This window comes from Gavialis gangeticus, unplaced genomic scaffold (genome assembly GCF_001723915.1).
Source record: "Gavialis gangeticus isolate Ggan-Ray unplaced genomic scaffold, GavGan_comp1, whole genome shotgun sequence".
Classification (NCBI taxonomy): domain Eukaryota; kingdom Metazoa; phylum Chordata; order Crocodylia; family Gavialidae; genus Gavialis; species Gavialis gangeticus.
This window is the reverse complement of record NW_017728995.1, coordinates 29116497-29129139: the sequence shown is the minus strand read 5'-3', so window position 1 is coordinate 29129139 and position 12643 is coordinate 29116497. Positions and strand designations below refer to the sequence as shown.

At 57.3% G+C, this 12643-nt stretch overlaps 1 protein-coding gene across 1 annotated transcript in view; it reads left to right on the top strand.

The window, feature by feature from the left end:
- ABCF3 (ATP binding cassette subfamily F member 3) overlaps positions 1 to 12373 on the top strand; it is a 12862-nt gene extending 489 nt beyond the window's left edge. Inside the window, exons 2-21 of the mRNA XM_019503398.1 lie at positions 34 to 181; positions 324 to 403; positions 791 to 843; positions 2290 to 2387; positions 2522 to 2644; positions 2870 to 3136; positions 3433 to 3513; positions 4094 to 4153; positions 4680 to 4736; positions 5079 to 5101; positions 6084 to 6139; positions 6392 to 6592; positions 6982 to 7058; positions 7625 to 7669; positions 8150 to 8282; positions 8581 to 8669; positions 9057 to 9148; positions 10066 to 10198; positions 10410 to 10497; positions 12191 to 12373. Coding sequence (XP_019358943.1) covers positions 34 to 181; positions 324 to 403; positions 791 to 843; positions 2290 to 2387; positions 2522 to 2644; positions 2870 to 3136; positions 3433 to 3513; positions 4094 to 4153; positions 4680 to 4736; positions 5079 to 5101; positions 6084 to 6139; positions 6392 to 6592; positions 6982 to 7058; positions 7625 to 7669; positions 8150 to 8282; positions 8581 to 8669; positions 9057 to 9148; positions 10066 to 10198; positions 10410 to 10497; positions 12191 to 12349 — 2063 coding nt within the window. The 3' untranslated portion in view covers positions 12350 to 12373. The remainder of the gene's footprint in view (positions 1 to 33; positions 182 to 323; positions 404 to 790; positions 844 to 2289; positions 2388 to 2521; positions 2645 to 2869; positions 3137 to 3432; positions 3514 to 4093; positions 4154 to 4679; positions 4737 to 5078; positions 5102 to 6083; positions 6140 to 6391; positions 6593 to 6981; positions 7059 to 7624; positions 7670 to 8149; positions 8283 to 8580; positions 8670 to 9056; positions 9149 to 10065; positions 10199 to 10409; positions 10498 to 12190) is intronic.
- Positions 12374 to 12643: the final 270 nt, after the last annotated feature.

The window sequence follows — 12643 nt, the reverse complement described above, 5'->3', positions numbered from 1 at the left end:
CCAGTGCTGAGCCCCGCACCCCTCCCCCCACAGGGGTGCTGCACAGCGGCGGGGCGGATTTCGAGTCGGAGGACGAGCTGTTCGACGCGGTCGGGGAGCTCCTGCAGGACGTGTCCCGTGACTCCAAAGACGATGAGGACATCCGGGATGTCTGCCGCAGGATGTACGACGCCCTGCACATGTGCGTACCTGCAGCGCGGGGGGTGGCAGAGCCCGGGCGGGCGCTGCCTTCGCACCCAGGCTGTGGCGGCATCGTGGCCGGGGCTGGGGAAGCAGGGCCGGTGCCCAGGCAGCTTCCCCGTTGACTGCCGTGTGCATTGCAGGGACGACGAGAAACCCCGGGGCTGCAACCAGGTGCTGCTGGACGCCCCCATTCAGCTCTCCCAGATCACGGACGGCTGTGGTGAGGAGGCTTCGCTGTGGTGCTGGGCTGCTCGCTGGCTTGTCTCCCACGCGACCTGCCCCTTCCTGCAGGAGTCGTACTGGGGGTGGTGGGAGGGGTGGTGCCGCTGACGGGGAGCACCGAGAGGCGGGTGTTGGCTACTAAAGGCCTGTGAGGCTGCCAGACCTGATGGCAAGAACCAGGGTAAGGATTTAGGTTCTGATGTCACCTCGGACGAGCCATTTGGCCTCTGTCTTTCTCGGTGTTTGCACCTGCCATGCCAGGCTATTGCTTGGCCTGCCAGCGAGTCCTGTGTATTCACTGCTGTCTGGGCGGCACGGAGCCGGGGAGCTGGGCCGAGCGCGAGTGTCCAGAACTCACACTGACGGACTTCCTGCTTGATTGCAGACGCGGGCGTGGACCTGTTACCACAGTTGCTGCTGAAGAGAGACCAGACCTCGGTAAGGAGGTCTTACTCTGGTTTATTTTTAACTGGAAAAAATGATAGAAGGTGTCACACATGATCCTGCACCTTCCTCCCATTACTGCTCCCCAGGCTGCAATAAACACTCAGAGAGGCAAACTGCCCCCTCTGATCCACACCTTGTGAGAGCCCCTGCTTTCCCCCAGTCCGTCCCACTAGAGATCTCTAGTCAGGTTGGGGGTCTTCTGTTAGGTCCATAACTACATGTTTACGCTGCTTCCTCTGTGTCAAGTTTTCAGTTGACTTCAGGGACTGCTTGGACTGAATCTGGTAAATAGAAATCACCCAGGCAATGATTGGCCTGTCAGCCTGACATCCCAAGCAAAACAAAGGGGTAGATGATACAGGATTTGATGGTTAAGGAATTAAATGGGAGGCAGGGAGTGATGTCCAACAATATGAACTTATAGATTCTGTTGAATTTAACATGATGTCAGTTGATGAGGGGGTTGCCAGCCTGGTTGTAAGTAATAGTGGCAACGTGGCATGCTTGGACTTCTGCAGGGCATTTGGCTTCTTCCTGTAGGGCTTTGTGATTAAGCAGCCAGGCTGTTACAGACTCGTCAGCATGGCACAGACTGATTACAAGCTGCCCAACAAATATGTCTCGTGCACATGCAAATGGGGACTTGAAATGAAGCAGGTTTTTTTGCAGTGAGCAGTTCTTAGTCTTTCACTACTTACCCCAGGTCAGTGGTAAGAAGGTTAAAACCATAAGATTTTCCTTGTAGAAGCCTTGGGTGGAGGGGACAGGCTGTCTGAAGAAGGATCTATATTGCCTGGCAGGCTGGGTGCAGTTGGTCTGACCAGATACTAGGTTTATGTTGTTTGGAAAATTGGCGGCAGTTTAACTATGATTTTGCTTGAGGAAGAAATTGGTTTGGGGGAATCTTATAGCTGGTCAGGCAGGTCAGCCTCGTCCTTTCTGGTTATTTGAGTCTGTGTGGTGTTTCTGAGCCCCATCGTGGTTTGTTGACCACATAGTGGGAGTTTGGGTCAGGTTGCATGAAATTCTGGTCACCGGGGAAGTGGAGCAGCTGATGGAGGGAGAGGTGGGATGTGTGGGCTGCGGAGCGTGGGGGAGAAGTGACTGGGACACTTGGAGTTCCTGAGAGATTGTGGTGTTTTATATGTGGGACAGAACAAACGGTTGCCAGATCATCTGCATGGCACCCGCTGGCTAGCCTTGCCCATGGACCACTCCATTCCTGAGCGAATCCCCACCTAGAGACATTTCCCTGCAGTGACCTTTAATTCTGTCTCGCCCCTTGTGTCCTTGTGCCCCACCAAGTATCGCTCCTTTCTGGGAGTTCCCAGGCCTCTAGGATTTGTGTTCAGTACCTGGGCTGCTCCCTCCTGGACCTGTGCCTGAGGATGCCTGCAGGATTCTTGGTCTTTTCTGAATCCCTTCTTTGTGCCCCAGATGGTGAATGTCAAGAAGCTGCAGAAAGCCGAAGCCAGGCTGAAGGCTAAGCAGGACAAGAGGATGGAGAAGGATACCCTGAAGTCCAGTAACCCACTGTGAGTGTGCAGAGTGTACCCCAGGGCAGGCCAGGCTTTTAGCCACTCGGGTCCGTGTGCTGTGGGGGATGGGAGGTTGACTTGCCCAAAGGCTTTCCCTACATTGAAACTTGTCCTCCCTCCTCTGGTGCCAGGGTCCTGGAGGAGGCATCTGCCAGCCAAGCTGCCAGCAAGAAGGAAACACGCATGGAGTCGTCGGGCAAGAACAAGTCATATGATGTGCGCATTGAGAACTTCGATGTGTCCTTCGGTGAGCGGTGAGTCCTTGGGAGGCTGGGGGACGTGGGACGAGGATGGGTAGAGATGCCCTAGTGGGAGCCTGGAAATACCCTGGTTTGAGGGAGGCAATGGGACAGGCTTGAGGGGCAGGCCAGGGGTGTGTTGCCTTCGTAGCACTGTCCTGAGCAGTGAGCTAACTCCCGTCTGCCCCTGAAGTCTGGAGGCTGCTGCTGAGCAGATGCCTGGCTGTTCCCTTTGCATAGGGTGCTGCTAGCAGGCTCAGACCTGAACCTGGCATTTGGCCGGCGCTATGGACTGGTGGGCAGGAATGGGCTTGGCAAGACTACCCTGCTGAAGATGATTGCCAGCCGGAGCCTGCGCATCCCCTCGCACATCCGCATCCTGCACGTGGAGCAGGAGGTGGCAGGGGATGACACGCCGGCGCTGCAGAGTGTGCTGGAGTGCGACATAATGCGGGAGGGCCTGCTGTGCGAGGAGAAGGAGCTGACGGCCAGGGTCAATGCTGGCAGGTGAGAAGTTGTTAACCTGCCTGTCTCATGGAAGCTGGTGCTTGTCCTGCCACAGGAGGCTGGTCACATGGAAGCTGGGTTTTGTGTCCACAAGGAACTTGGTCCTATTGTCTGTCCCACTGCCTTGCCATTGCCAGTCTCTGGGAGCGTCCCCCACTAAAACTCTGGTCCAGATGGACTTTGCCCCCCAGTTCCACTGAGAGGGGCACCCAGGTGTCCTCACTCCTGGCCTGAGGAGGCCGACTACACCCTGTCTCTGCAGGGAGCCCTCATGCCACACTTGTGTCTTGTTCCAGGGCAGAGGGAACAGAAGGTGCCAGACTTTCAGAAATCTATGCCAAGCTGGAGGAGATCGAAGCAGACAAGGCGCCAGCAAGGTAAGGCCCATCTCCCCTCTGCTCCGGGCACAGGGGCTGCCAGTTTGCCACAGAGAGCTTAGGAAGTGATGAGTGATTGGGCTGGAGGAAGTGTTAGGGTGTAGAGAGGGGGTGTCCCTCTGTCCCTGTGCAATCCACATCGGGGCTGCTTCCCTCCCTGGATTACTGCCTGCTGGGGCAGATAGAGTCTGGAGTAGCTGGGAGCTCCTGAGAACTTGGGCAGCCAGAATTCCTGACACTCTGCTGACTTGAGCTCATGCTGCTCCACTGAGCCTGGGAGCTTCCCATCCTCTGGCTGTCTTGTAAGTAGCTGAGGGAATGTTTCCAGGCCAGTAGATGATGAAGACTGGCCTGAAAGCCAGGGCTGTACCTCTCTGTGGGCCGGTGCCTGCTTTCAGTGCTCACATGTGTAGCTGTCAGGGCTATGGATGAATGGGTGCCTTGCTGGGGAGCTGGTGCTGCCCTTGGGCAGGGGATGTTTAGAAAATGCTGTAGGGTGCACAGCAGTTTCCACTGTGGTCCTTGGGATCTTGGTGCTAGTCCTGGGGGGATTTCAGGTGTGTCTCTTTCTCCTACGTAGGGCATCTGTCATTCTTGCTGGGCTGGGCTTCAGTGCAAAGATGCAGCAGCAGACGACCAAGTAAGTGTCCTGACCCACGTCTCGTGTTGGAGGTGCCTCTCTAAATTCCTGTGCAGTGTAGGCCCCATGCACAGAGAACCCTAAGCTGTCTACTGCCTACCGACAAGCACCAGGCATAGCCAGGGCACTGGCATGGGCAGGGACTGCTTGTAACTTCAGCTGAGGAAGAGGTGCCTCTTGGTTCCTCTGCTCCTGATGTAGGCTGCTGTCCTGGGGCATCGGGCTATGGGGCCCTGCTTGGAGCCAGCCCAATAGCATGTGCTGTTGCTCTGGAGCTGTGGCTGCTCACAAGCCTGGCAAACTTGGACTGCCCCCTGTCCTCTCTTGCGGCCAGGGTCAACCGTAGTGTTAAGCTGCCTCTGGGGGACAGCAGAGCTACAAGGGTACCTGCCCCCAGGGAGCACCATTGGCATCTCTCAGCTGTGGAGGGTCTAAGAACAGGGGGCTCAGTGGGTGAGGAGTGATTGTGGGCCAACACAGCAGTGCAGGGCTAACACCTCTTGGATTTGGTTTTGTCTCTACCCAGAGAGTTTTCAGGAGGCTGGAGAATGAGGTTGGCTTTGGCCAGAGCCCTGTTTGCCAGGTAGGTCTCCAAACAGTGCTGTCCGGGTTGATGTTATTGCACTTGGTTCTCTGTCCAAGGAAGTGTGAAGAGGTGGGTGACTGCAGAAGTGGCCTAATGGGCTGCCTTGGGGTGAGCTCAGGCTGGTTGCACCGGCAAGAGGCACTCTAGGCTAAGGGGCAGGAGAGCTGGCTGTGGGAGGAGCTCCCAGCTGCTGCCAACAGGGCACCCACAGAGTGCACAGGCTGTGGGGCAGGCTCTGCAGCCGGGGGTGAGAGTGGAAGTGAGAATTGCAGCACCACTGCTCAGGCCTGGAGACCCACCCTGAGTACTAACACTGCTCTTTCCCTATGTTTCTCTCAGGCCGGATCTTCTTCTGCTTGATGGTAAGTTCATGCCCTAAGTCCTTTCTCATCCCTGAATGGACCCCAGGGTTGCCTTGACTATCCTTGGTTTAGGGATTGGAGACCCAGTGGGAGTTTTGGCTGCCTGTGTAGACTAAACAGCCAGGGTGTCTCTGGCCAGGCACAGGCACATCAGGACAGTGGTGACAGAGTAGGAGAGGGAGATCTGCATGCACTGCTGTCCCAAGAGCTTAGAGGTTGGGTGAGGAGCCTCACTGGGTTGTTGTCCTGCCCCCCACTGGTGCCTTCCACATGCAGGATGGTCAGCTTCGGGTATGGCTGATCGCTGAGCCTCAGGGCCTACAAAGCCCTGACGTGGCCCCAGCACAGCATTTATTCCCTGCAAACGGTCCTTCTTCTAATGGCTCCCAGCAGTGGAGAAGCAGCTGGGGGCAGTTAATGAACTTTTCCCTGTGAGCAGGAGGGATTTTGCCCTGACTTGTACCCTGCTTTCTTGGGCCCAGGTACATACTTTTTGCATGCCACCACTGCGTTGGGGCCTTGTGGGGGTGGGTATAATGATGCAGGGGGGAAGTGCCCGCTGTACTGTGGGGCTGGCTCCTGTGTTCCCCCTGCACCTGGGAGGCCCCTCCCTCCTTTGAGTTCTCCAAGAGGTGCCTCTAGGCTGGTCGAAAGGCTCTGGTGGCTATTCCAGGCCTTGCAGAAGAAGGTGTGATGCCTGCTCTGGTATCTGCAGGTGCCAGCTTCCCACTGCCAGTTTTACCCATCATTGCATCTTGTCCAGAACTGGGCTACGAGCCCTTCAGGGCAGGGACTCTCTGTGCAGCCCTAAGCACTTGGGCTGTGATCCAACCATCACCTCTGGACCCTGAATTAATAGAAATGCTGGTGGAGCTGGCTCCTCTTCCCAGTGCTCCTACCTAGAGCAGTTCTCAGTAAGAACATGACGAGTCACCGTGGTCTGGCCCATTTCTGTCCTGATGTCTCTCTTCATTCCCTTCAGAGCCAACTAACATGCTGGATGTGAGAGCCATTCTGTGGCTGGAGAACTACCTGCAGGTAGGTAAGGGTGGCTGAGGGCAGTAGACCTTGAGGGACTGTCCAGAACAGTTGGGGGAAGCTCCCCTGGTATTGTGATACAGATTTGGAAAAGAGACTTCTCTTGGTGGCCCATGGCTTGATGTCAGGAGTGGGGATACGTGCTCCACAATGCTAGCTAGAGTCTTCCGTCACGTAGGCAAGGCTGACACGTCCTGATACAGGCTTAATGTGTGTCCTGACACAGGTCTTCCCTTTTGCTCTCTTGTTCAGACATGGCAGTCCACCATCCTCGTGGTGTCCCACGACAGGAACTTCCTCAATGCCGTGGCCACCGACATCATCCACCTGCACTCACAGCGGCTGAACGCCTACCGGGGTGACTTTGAGAACTTCATGAAGATCAAGGAGGAGAGACTGAAGAACCAGCAGCGCGAGTACGAGGCGCAGCAGCAGTACCGCGAGCACATCCAGGTACAGGGCAGGCACCCTGGTGCTAGCAGGGAGTGGGGGGAGGTGTACACACGTTCTGGGAGAAACATGGCTCTGTGTCACCCTGGGATCCCCTCTGGAGGTGCTGAGGGACTCATTCATGTGCAGCACTGCTTTGGGGGCTGGGTAGCAGTGGAGGGGGCTCCTTAGCTTGGAAGACAGCTGGTATCATTGGCCTGCTTCCCTACTGATGGCCGTGGGATTGAACCTGTTCTTCAGTCTTGCCCCTGCACCCTCCACATCCAAGGGACACTCTAGCCCTCAGTAGTGCTCCCACTGTAGGATGGGCAGAATAGTGGAGCATCGGGGTGGCGGGGACGGGAAGTAATACCCCCAGACAGGGCCTGAGGGACTCTGATCTTCTCTCCTAGGTCTTCATCGATCGATTTCGCTACAACGCAAACCGGGCGTCTCAAGTGCAGAGCAAACTCAAGCTGCTGGAGAAGCTGTGAGTGCCTGGCCCTGCCCCTCCCTATGGCTTGTGGGGGAGGAGGGGAAGCAGCACTGTCGTGTTGGGCTGCACTGCTCATGGCTGAGAGGGAGGCAGGGAAAGGCCTGGGAAGTCGAGCCATGCCATGGGTTTGGCTGAGGGGAGAGTGGGTGAAGAAGATGGCTCCACCCCAGTCTTGGAGCGGGGCTAGGGCAGAAGGGGTTTGAGGAGTTCCCAGTTGGTCCATCTGGAGGGTGCTGGGGTCTACAGGTCGGTGGTCTCTGGAGGGTGCTGGGGTCTACAGGTCCGTGGTCTCTGAGCTCCTGTTTGGGAGAGGACACCTGGCCCACATGACCACCATTCCATGGCTCCATTTTCATCAACCACGCAGCTTGATCCCTGGCATCGCTGTGCTTTCATCTGGGACAGCTGTGTGGGCCTGGCTGTACTCTAGCTGGCCTGGGGAGTCTCCAAGGGGCCTCTGTCCCCGTGACACCTCCAGACAGGTTGCTGTGAGTGGTGGGGTGTGGCATGCCATGTCCTGGTTCAGGACACTGAGCAATGATTACTCTTCCTTCTCCCAGGCCAGAGCTGAAAGCAGTGGACAAGGAGTCGGAGGTGATCATGAAGTAAGTGTCCCTGAGCCACCTTGCTAGGGGCAGACAGGCCAGGCTCCTGTGGTGCCTATGGAGAGTGGGCAGCCTGAGACCCACTGTCCCTTCCCTCCACTGGTCCTGCCACTTGGAACGTGCTCCTTAAACATGGCTCAAAGTCGCTGCTAAGGCTGCAGTAGCTGCTGCCAGGCTCTGGGGTTGGTCCCTCTCTGCAGTGTTGGGCTGGGGCAGGCAGCCAGAGCACCTAATGGTGCTATTTCCTTGGCATGTTCACACTAGTCTGACTCTGAGGGCTCGGGTGTGGGTGGCTGGGAGGTGGGTCAGGTCCTGCAGTGAGGGCAGCCCTGCAGTTACCCCACTGGGTGTCCTATGGGGAGGAGGTTAGCAGCTGCAGTCTCCCTTCTTCCTCTGCTGCTCCTTGCAATGTGTGGATCCCTTTGTTTGGGACACGGCTGAGCTCTCGTCTTCTGGGCGACCCTCTCCACCCATCCACAGGTTCCCCGATGGCTTTGAGAAGTTCTCTCCCCCAATCCTGCAGTTGGACGAAGTGGATTTCTACTACGACTCAAATAACTACATCTTCCGTGGCCTCTCTGTCTCGGCTGACCTGGAATCCCGGATCTGTGTGGTACGTACCGGGCACCTGGCTGGAATGGGGCAGTGGGAAGATGCTCCACAAGGGTCCTGCCAGGCGCTAGAGTTAGGCTCTAGCTTATGAATGCCATGCGAGGATATTGGAGCCGAGGGGAGTCCCCCTTCTGTTGACTCCTGGCCACCTCCACTGCTGCCCTAGTAATGGGGGACAAGTGACTGGATCTTCCATCCCCCAAAATGCAACCCAGTCTTGGGGAGAAGATGAATCCTCTAGGCTCTGGGACCCCAGATCTGTCCCTAGGGGAGTTCTCAACTGTGGCTTCTCTCTCAAGGTTGGGGAGAATGGAGCTGGGAAGTCAACCATGCTAAAGATCCTGATGGGAGACCTGGCTCCAGTCAGAGGGATCAGACATGCGCACAGGTATGTCTTGTAGGGGAGGGGCTGTAGGTGGATGTAGATGGGCTGAAGGATATTGCTGATTTGTTGGAGGGGGGTATGGGTTTCCACTGTTGAATGGGTTCCTACAGAGTCTCCTCTCTTGTGCCCTGGGGTCAACTCATAGAACCAGGGTGGTCTGGGAAACCCACCTCTAACCTGCTCCCCGTTACCAGTGGCCCCAAGGTCCGAGCTGTGTCCAGAGCAGTCTGAGCCCTGGGGAAGTTGTTGCCCCCACCACCACCACCGGTATCCCCCCTGCACACACTCTGTCTCTCTCTTTTCTGCTGCACCCTCCCTCTGGCCTTGGCAGAGGCTGCAGGAGCTTTCGGCATTGTGATCTCTAATGGTTGCTTTTCTCTGGCTTGGAAGGAACCTGAAGATTGGCTACTTCAGTCAGCACCATGTAGACCAGCTGGACTTGAACATCAGTGCTGTAGAGCTACTGGCAAAGAAGTTCCCAGGTGAGCGCTGGCAGTTTCCAGAGCTGTTAATTCTAGGCCAGTCAGGAGCTCAGCTGTGCCAAGCAAGACCTGCCTTTGGTCTCTTGCTGCCTGGGCCAGGTAGGACCAGGTGTTGCATTGGTAAGTCTCTTGCCTGGCCCTCAGCAGTTCCTTTGGCTAATCCAGGAGCAGCAGTGATGAACTCTGTCTTTAGGGAGGGCACTTCAGGGGCTGCTGCCTGGAGAACCTCCTGCAGTGCTGTGGAAACATCCTTGCCAAATCTCCCTACTAACATGCTCCCTGAGAAGCGGTTGATTCTAGGGACCAAGAGCTCCAAGCTGTGTCTTGGAGATGCCGCAAGTGGAGGCTTGCAGGGCCCTTGATTCGTGGCATCCCCTTGTGAGCACCACAGGACTGAGAGTCTGCAGCCAGCCTGAAATGACAGCCCCAGCCTGCCTGGTGAGGCAGTAAGTTCTCATTGGGGTTCTGACTTAAGCACCAGCTCTGCAGGCAGTGTAGCTGGCTGCTAGACCAGCAAAACCTTGGCGACCCCCATCTTTTCCTTCTCGTCATTCCCAGCTGCCAAAGTCACCAGCTTCCTCCTGCTCTGTAATCTCACATTATATAAATCCCTGGCACTGCATTTAGGGACAGTGTCACTTGAATTCAATCACAGTCAAGTCCCCTGGAGCCCCTGTCCTCATTGTGTCACTCAGGTTCCTAGTGGAGCCTCCGTTCATGTGGTTCCTTGAAGCCCTGCCTCACTCGAGAGCCGTGGTACGCGAGGATCCTGGCACAAGACCTTGGTCCAGCTTGCTGCACTGAGCTCTTTGTGCTCGGCAACTTAGAGTGGGCCAGCAGCTCTGTGCCAGTGTCCTGGGTGCTAATGCCAACAGGCTGAGGCTGTGTTGTGACACGCTGCCTCTGTGCTCTTCCAGGGAAGACGGAGGAGGAATATCGTCACCAGCTGGGAAGCTACGGCGTCTCAGGGGAGCTGGCCGTCCGCCCCGTTGCTAGCTTGTCAGGAGGTCAGAAGAGCCGCGTAGCGTTTGCCCAGATGACCATGCTCTGGTAAGCCTCCAGGTTCTGTCCCACTGTCATAGCAGCAAGACCCCCCAGGATCCTCCTCCCAGCATTAGGCCATGCTGTGGCACTGCTGGCTGGGGTGGATCATTCTGGACAGCTCTGTGCGGGGTGGCTGCACTGCTGGGCATCCCCCAGTGGAATATGGAGATACTGATATTTTTTTTTCCTCCCCCCCTGCAACTTTCACCTCTTCCAGTCCCAACTTCTATATCCTGGATGAGCCGACAAACCACCTAGACATGGAGACCATTGAGGCCCTGGCGAAAGCGCTGAATAAATTTCGGGTAAGGCTCCCTGAGCTGCAGACTGGGATAGGTGGGAGGTGTTGCTTTCATGGCATGCACTGTCGTACCCCCTTTACCCCAGTGCGAGGCCTGGGTGGCTTCCCAACCGTGGTGGGCAGCGGAGTGGGGTGCCCTTCTGCTTTAGCTTCACATTGCCTGTCAGGGGCTGGCTGTCAACTTTTCCTTGGACAAATACAGGTTGGGGACGTGGCTGACGCAGGCTCAAGCTGGCCAAAGAGCAGCAGCTTGGCCAGCACGCGTCCACCCTGACCCAGCTCCCAGCGCTGCTGTGCCAGCGCCAGGTGTGCTGAGCATAGGGGTTCTGATGTGGAGGCCTTGAATACAGGCCCCTGGGTGTCTCACATGGAGTAATGCGGTTTAGCTGGGCAGCTTGGACCTCCCTTCAGAAGAGAAGCTGCTGCTGGTGCAGACAAAGTTGAGGCAGGTGGTGGGTGGGCTGTGACCTGAATTTGGGTGGTTAGTGGCATCCTAGCCGTAATCCCAAGGGTGTGGAGTGCAGTGCCAGCAAACCCCATCTTCACAGTCATGAGGAAGTCGGGCTGGAAAGGACTTCAGGAGGTCATCATCTAGTCCAGTGGTTCTCAGCCTTTTTTGTACCAGGACCCATTTGTTTAATGTCTCTTGCTCCTGTGGGGTCTCTGCGGGGCATGGGGGGCCCCAAGTAGCCCCTTGCAAGCTGGGCCTCTGCCAGCCTGCAAGGGGAAAGCCGTGGTTTCCCATGTCTTTCTCCTTCAAAGGGGAATCCATTCTTAAAGCTTGTTCGCGACCCTTTCATATATTCTTGCGACCCACAGACTGAGAAATGCTGATCTAGTCCAACCCCGTGCTTGAGACCAGCTCAGCCCTATCTAACCCGTCCTGTACAAATCCTTGTCTCGCCTGCTACTGAAATGACACGGGCGGCCCTGTCACAACCACCAAGCATAGCACCCCCACCTGAAGCCATGGTAGTCAATACCCTGCTCTTGCAGGGGGTGTTGAAATACCCCTGAGAGGTCCCAGGAAGAGGTCACACCCCTTGCTGCAGAAGAAAGCAAACACCACCCCTCCCCGCACCCCCTCAGTCCGTACCAGTCTGACCAGAGGCTAACCTTCCTTCCCGACCCCAAATAATGTTGGTCTGACCTGGCACGGAAGGGCAAGACCCTCTACGCAGGAACATCCGGTGCTGGTCCCAACCCAGTCCCAAGCCCCAGCCTTGGCTGCGGGCATCGCCTAAAGCTTCTGGGGGAAGAGGGGAGGGAACCCTGATGGTTCATTGCTGTCTCCCTTGATTATCTCTGTCTGCTTCTGCCCCTTGCACCTGAGGGCGAAGGGGAGCGTTCTGGGCCATGCTGAACGCGTCGGGGGTGGCCACTTTTGGTCTTGTTCCACACAAAGCTGGACTGAGCGCCGCACCCATCCTTCAGCTGATGCAGACTGGAAGCTCCAGCACGCGGAGCGGCCTTGCTTTCGGCGCAGCCCACCGAGCGGGGCATGCTGTGATCTGCCGGCTCCAAGCTGAAGGGCCAAGCACTCTGCTCTGCCACCGCTTTTACTAACAGCGGCCCTGCCGGGTCGTAGGCCGGGAGATGCAGAAAGGCCGTGTCCCCGCCGCTCTGCCGTGACATAAATACCGTGTCAAGGTGGGCCGCGCCTGGGGCTCCCGGCTCAAGCCCTTTCTCTATCCTAGGGCGGCGTGATCCTGGTGTCCCACGACGAGCGCTTCATCCGCCTGCTGTGCCAAGAGCTGTGGGTGTGCGAGAAGGCGACGGTGACACGCATTGAGGGCGGCTTCGACGAGTACAGGGACATCCTGCAGGAGCAGTTCCGGAAGGAGGGCTTCCTATAGGGGAGGCACCGGGCTGCCCCGCCGCGTGCCAGCAGCGCTGCCCAGCTCCACCCGCGCGCTGCCGGCTTCCCACTGGCGCGGCAGAGGCACCTGTGGGGGGGGGCAGGGGCCTGCTTTTGCCTCTCGAGTGGCCGAGCAGGGGTGAAAGGACACGGGGCTGGGGCAGGGGCACCGCTCGCGCCGCGCTGCCAGCTCGCAGGGGCCTCGCGGGGCGGGGTGTGCTGCTGTGTCTCGCGCCTTGAGTTGCTGCTGGAAAGGGGGGAGCACTGGAGCCCCCAGTTTGGACTTGGGGGG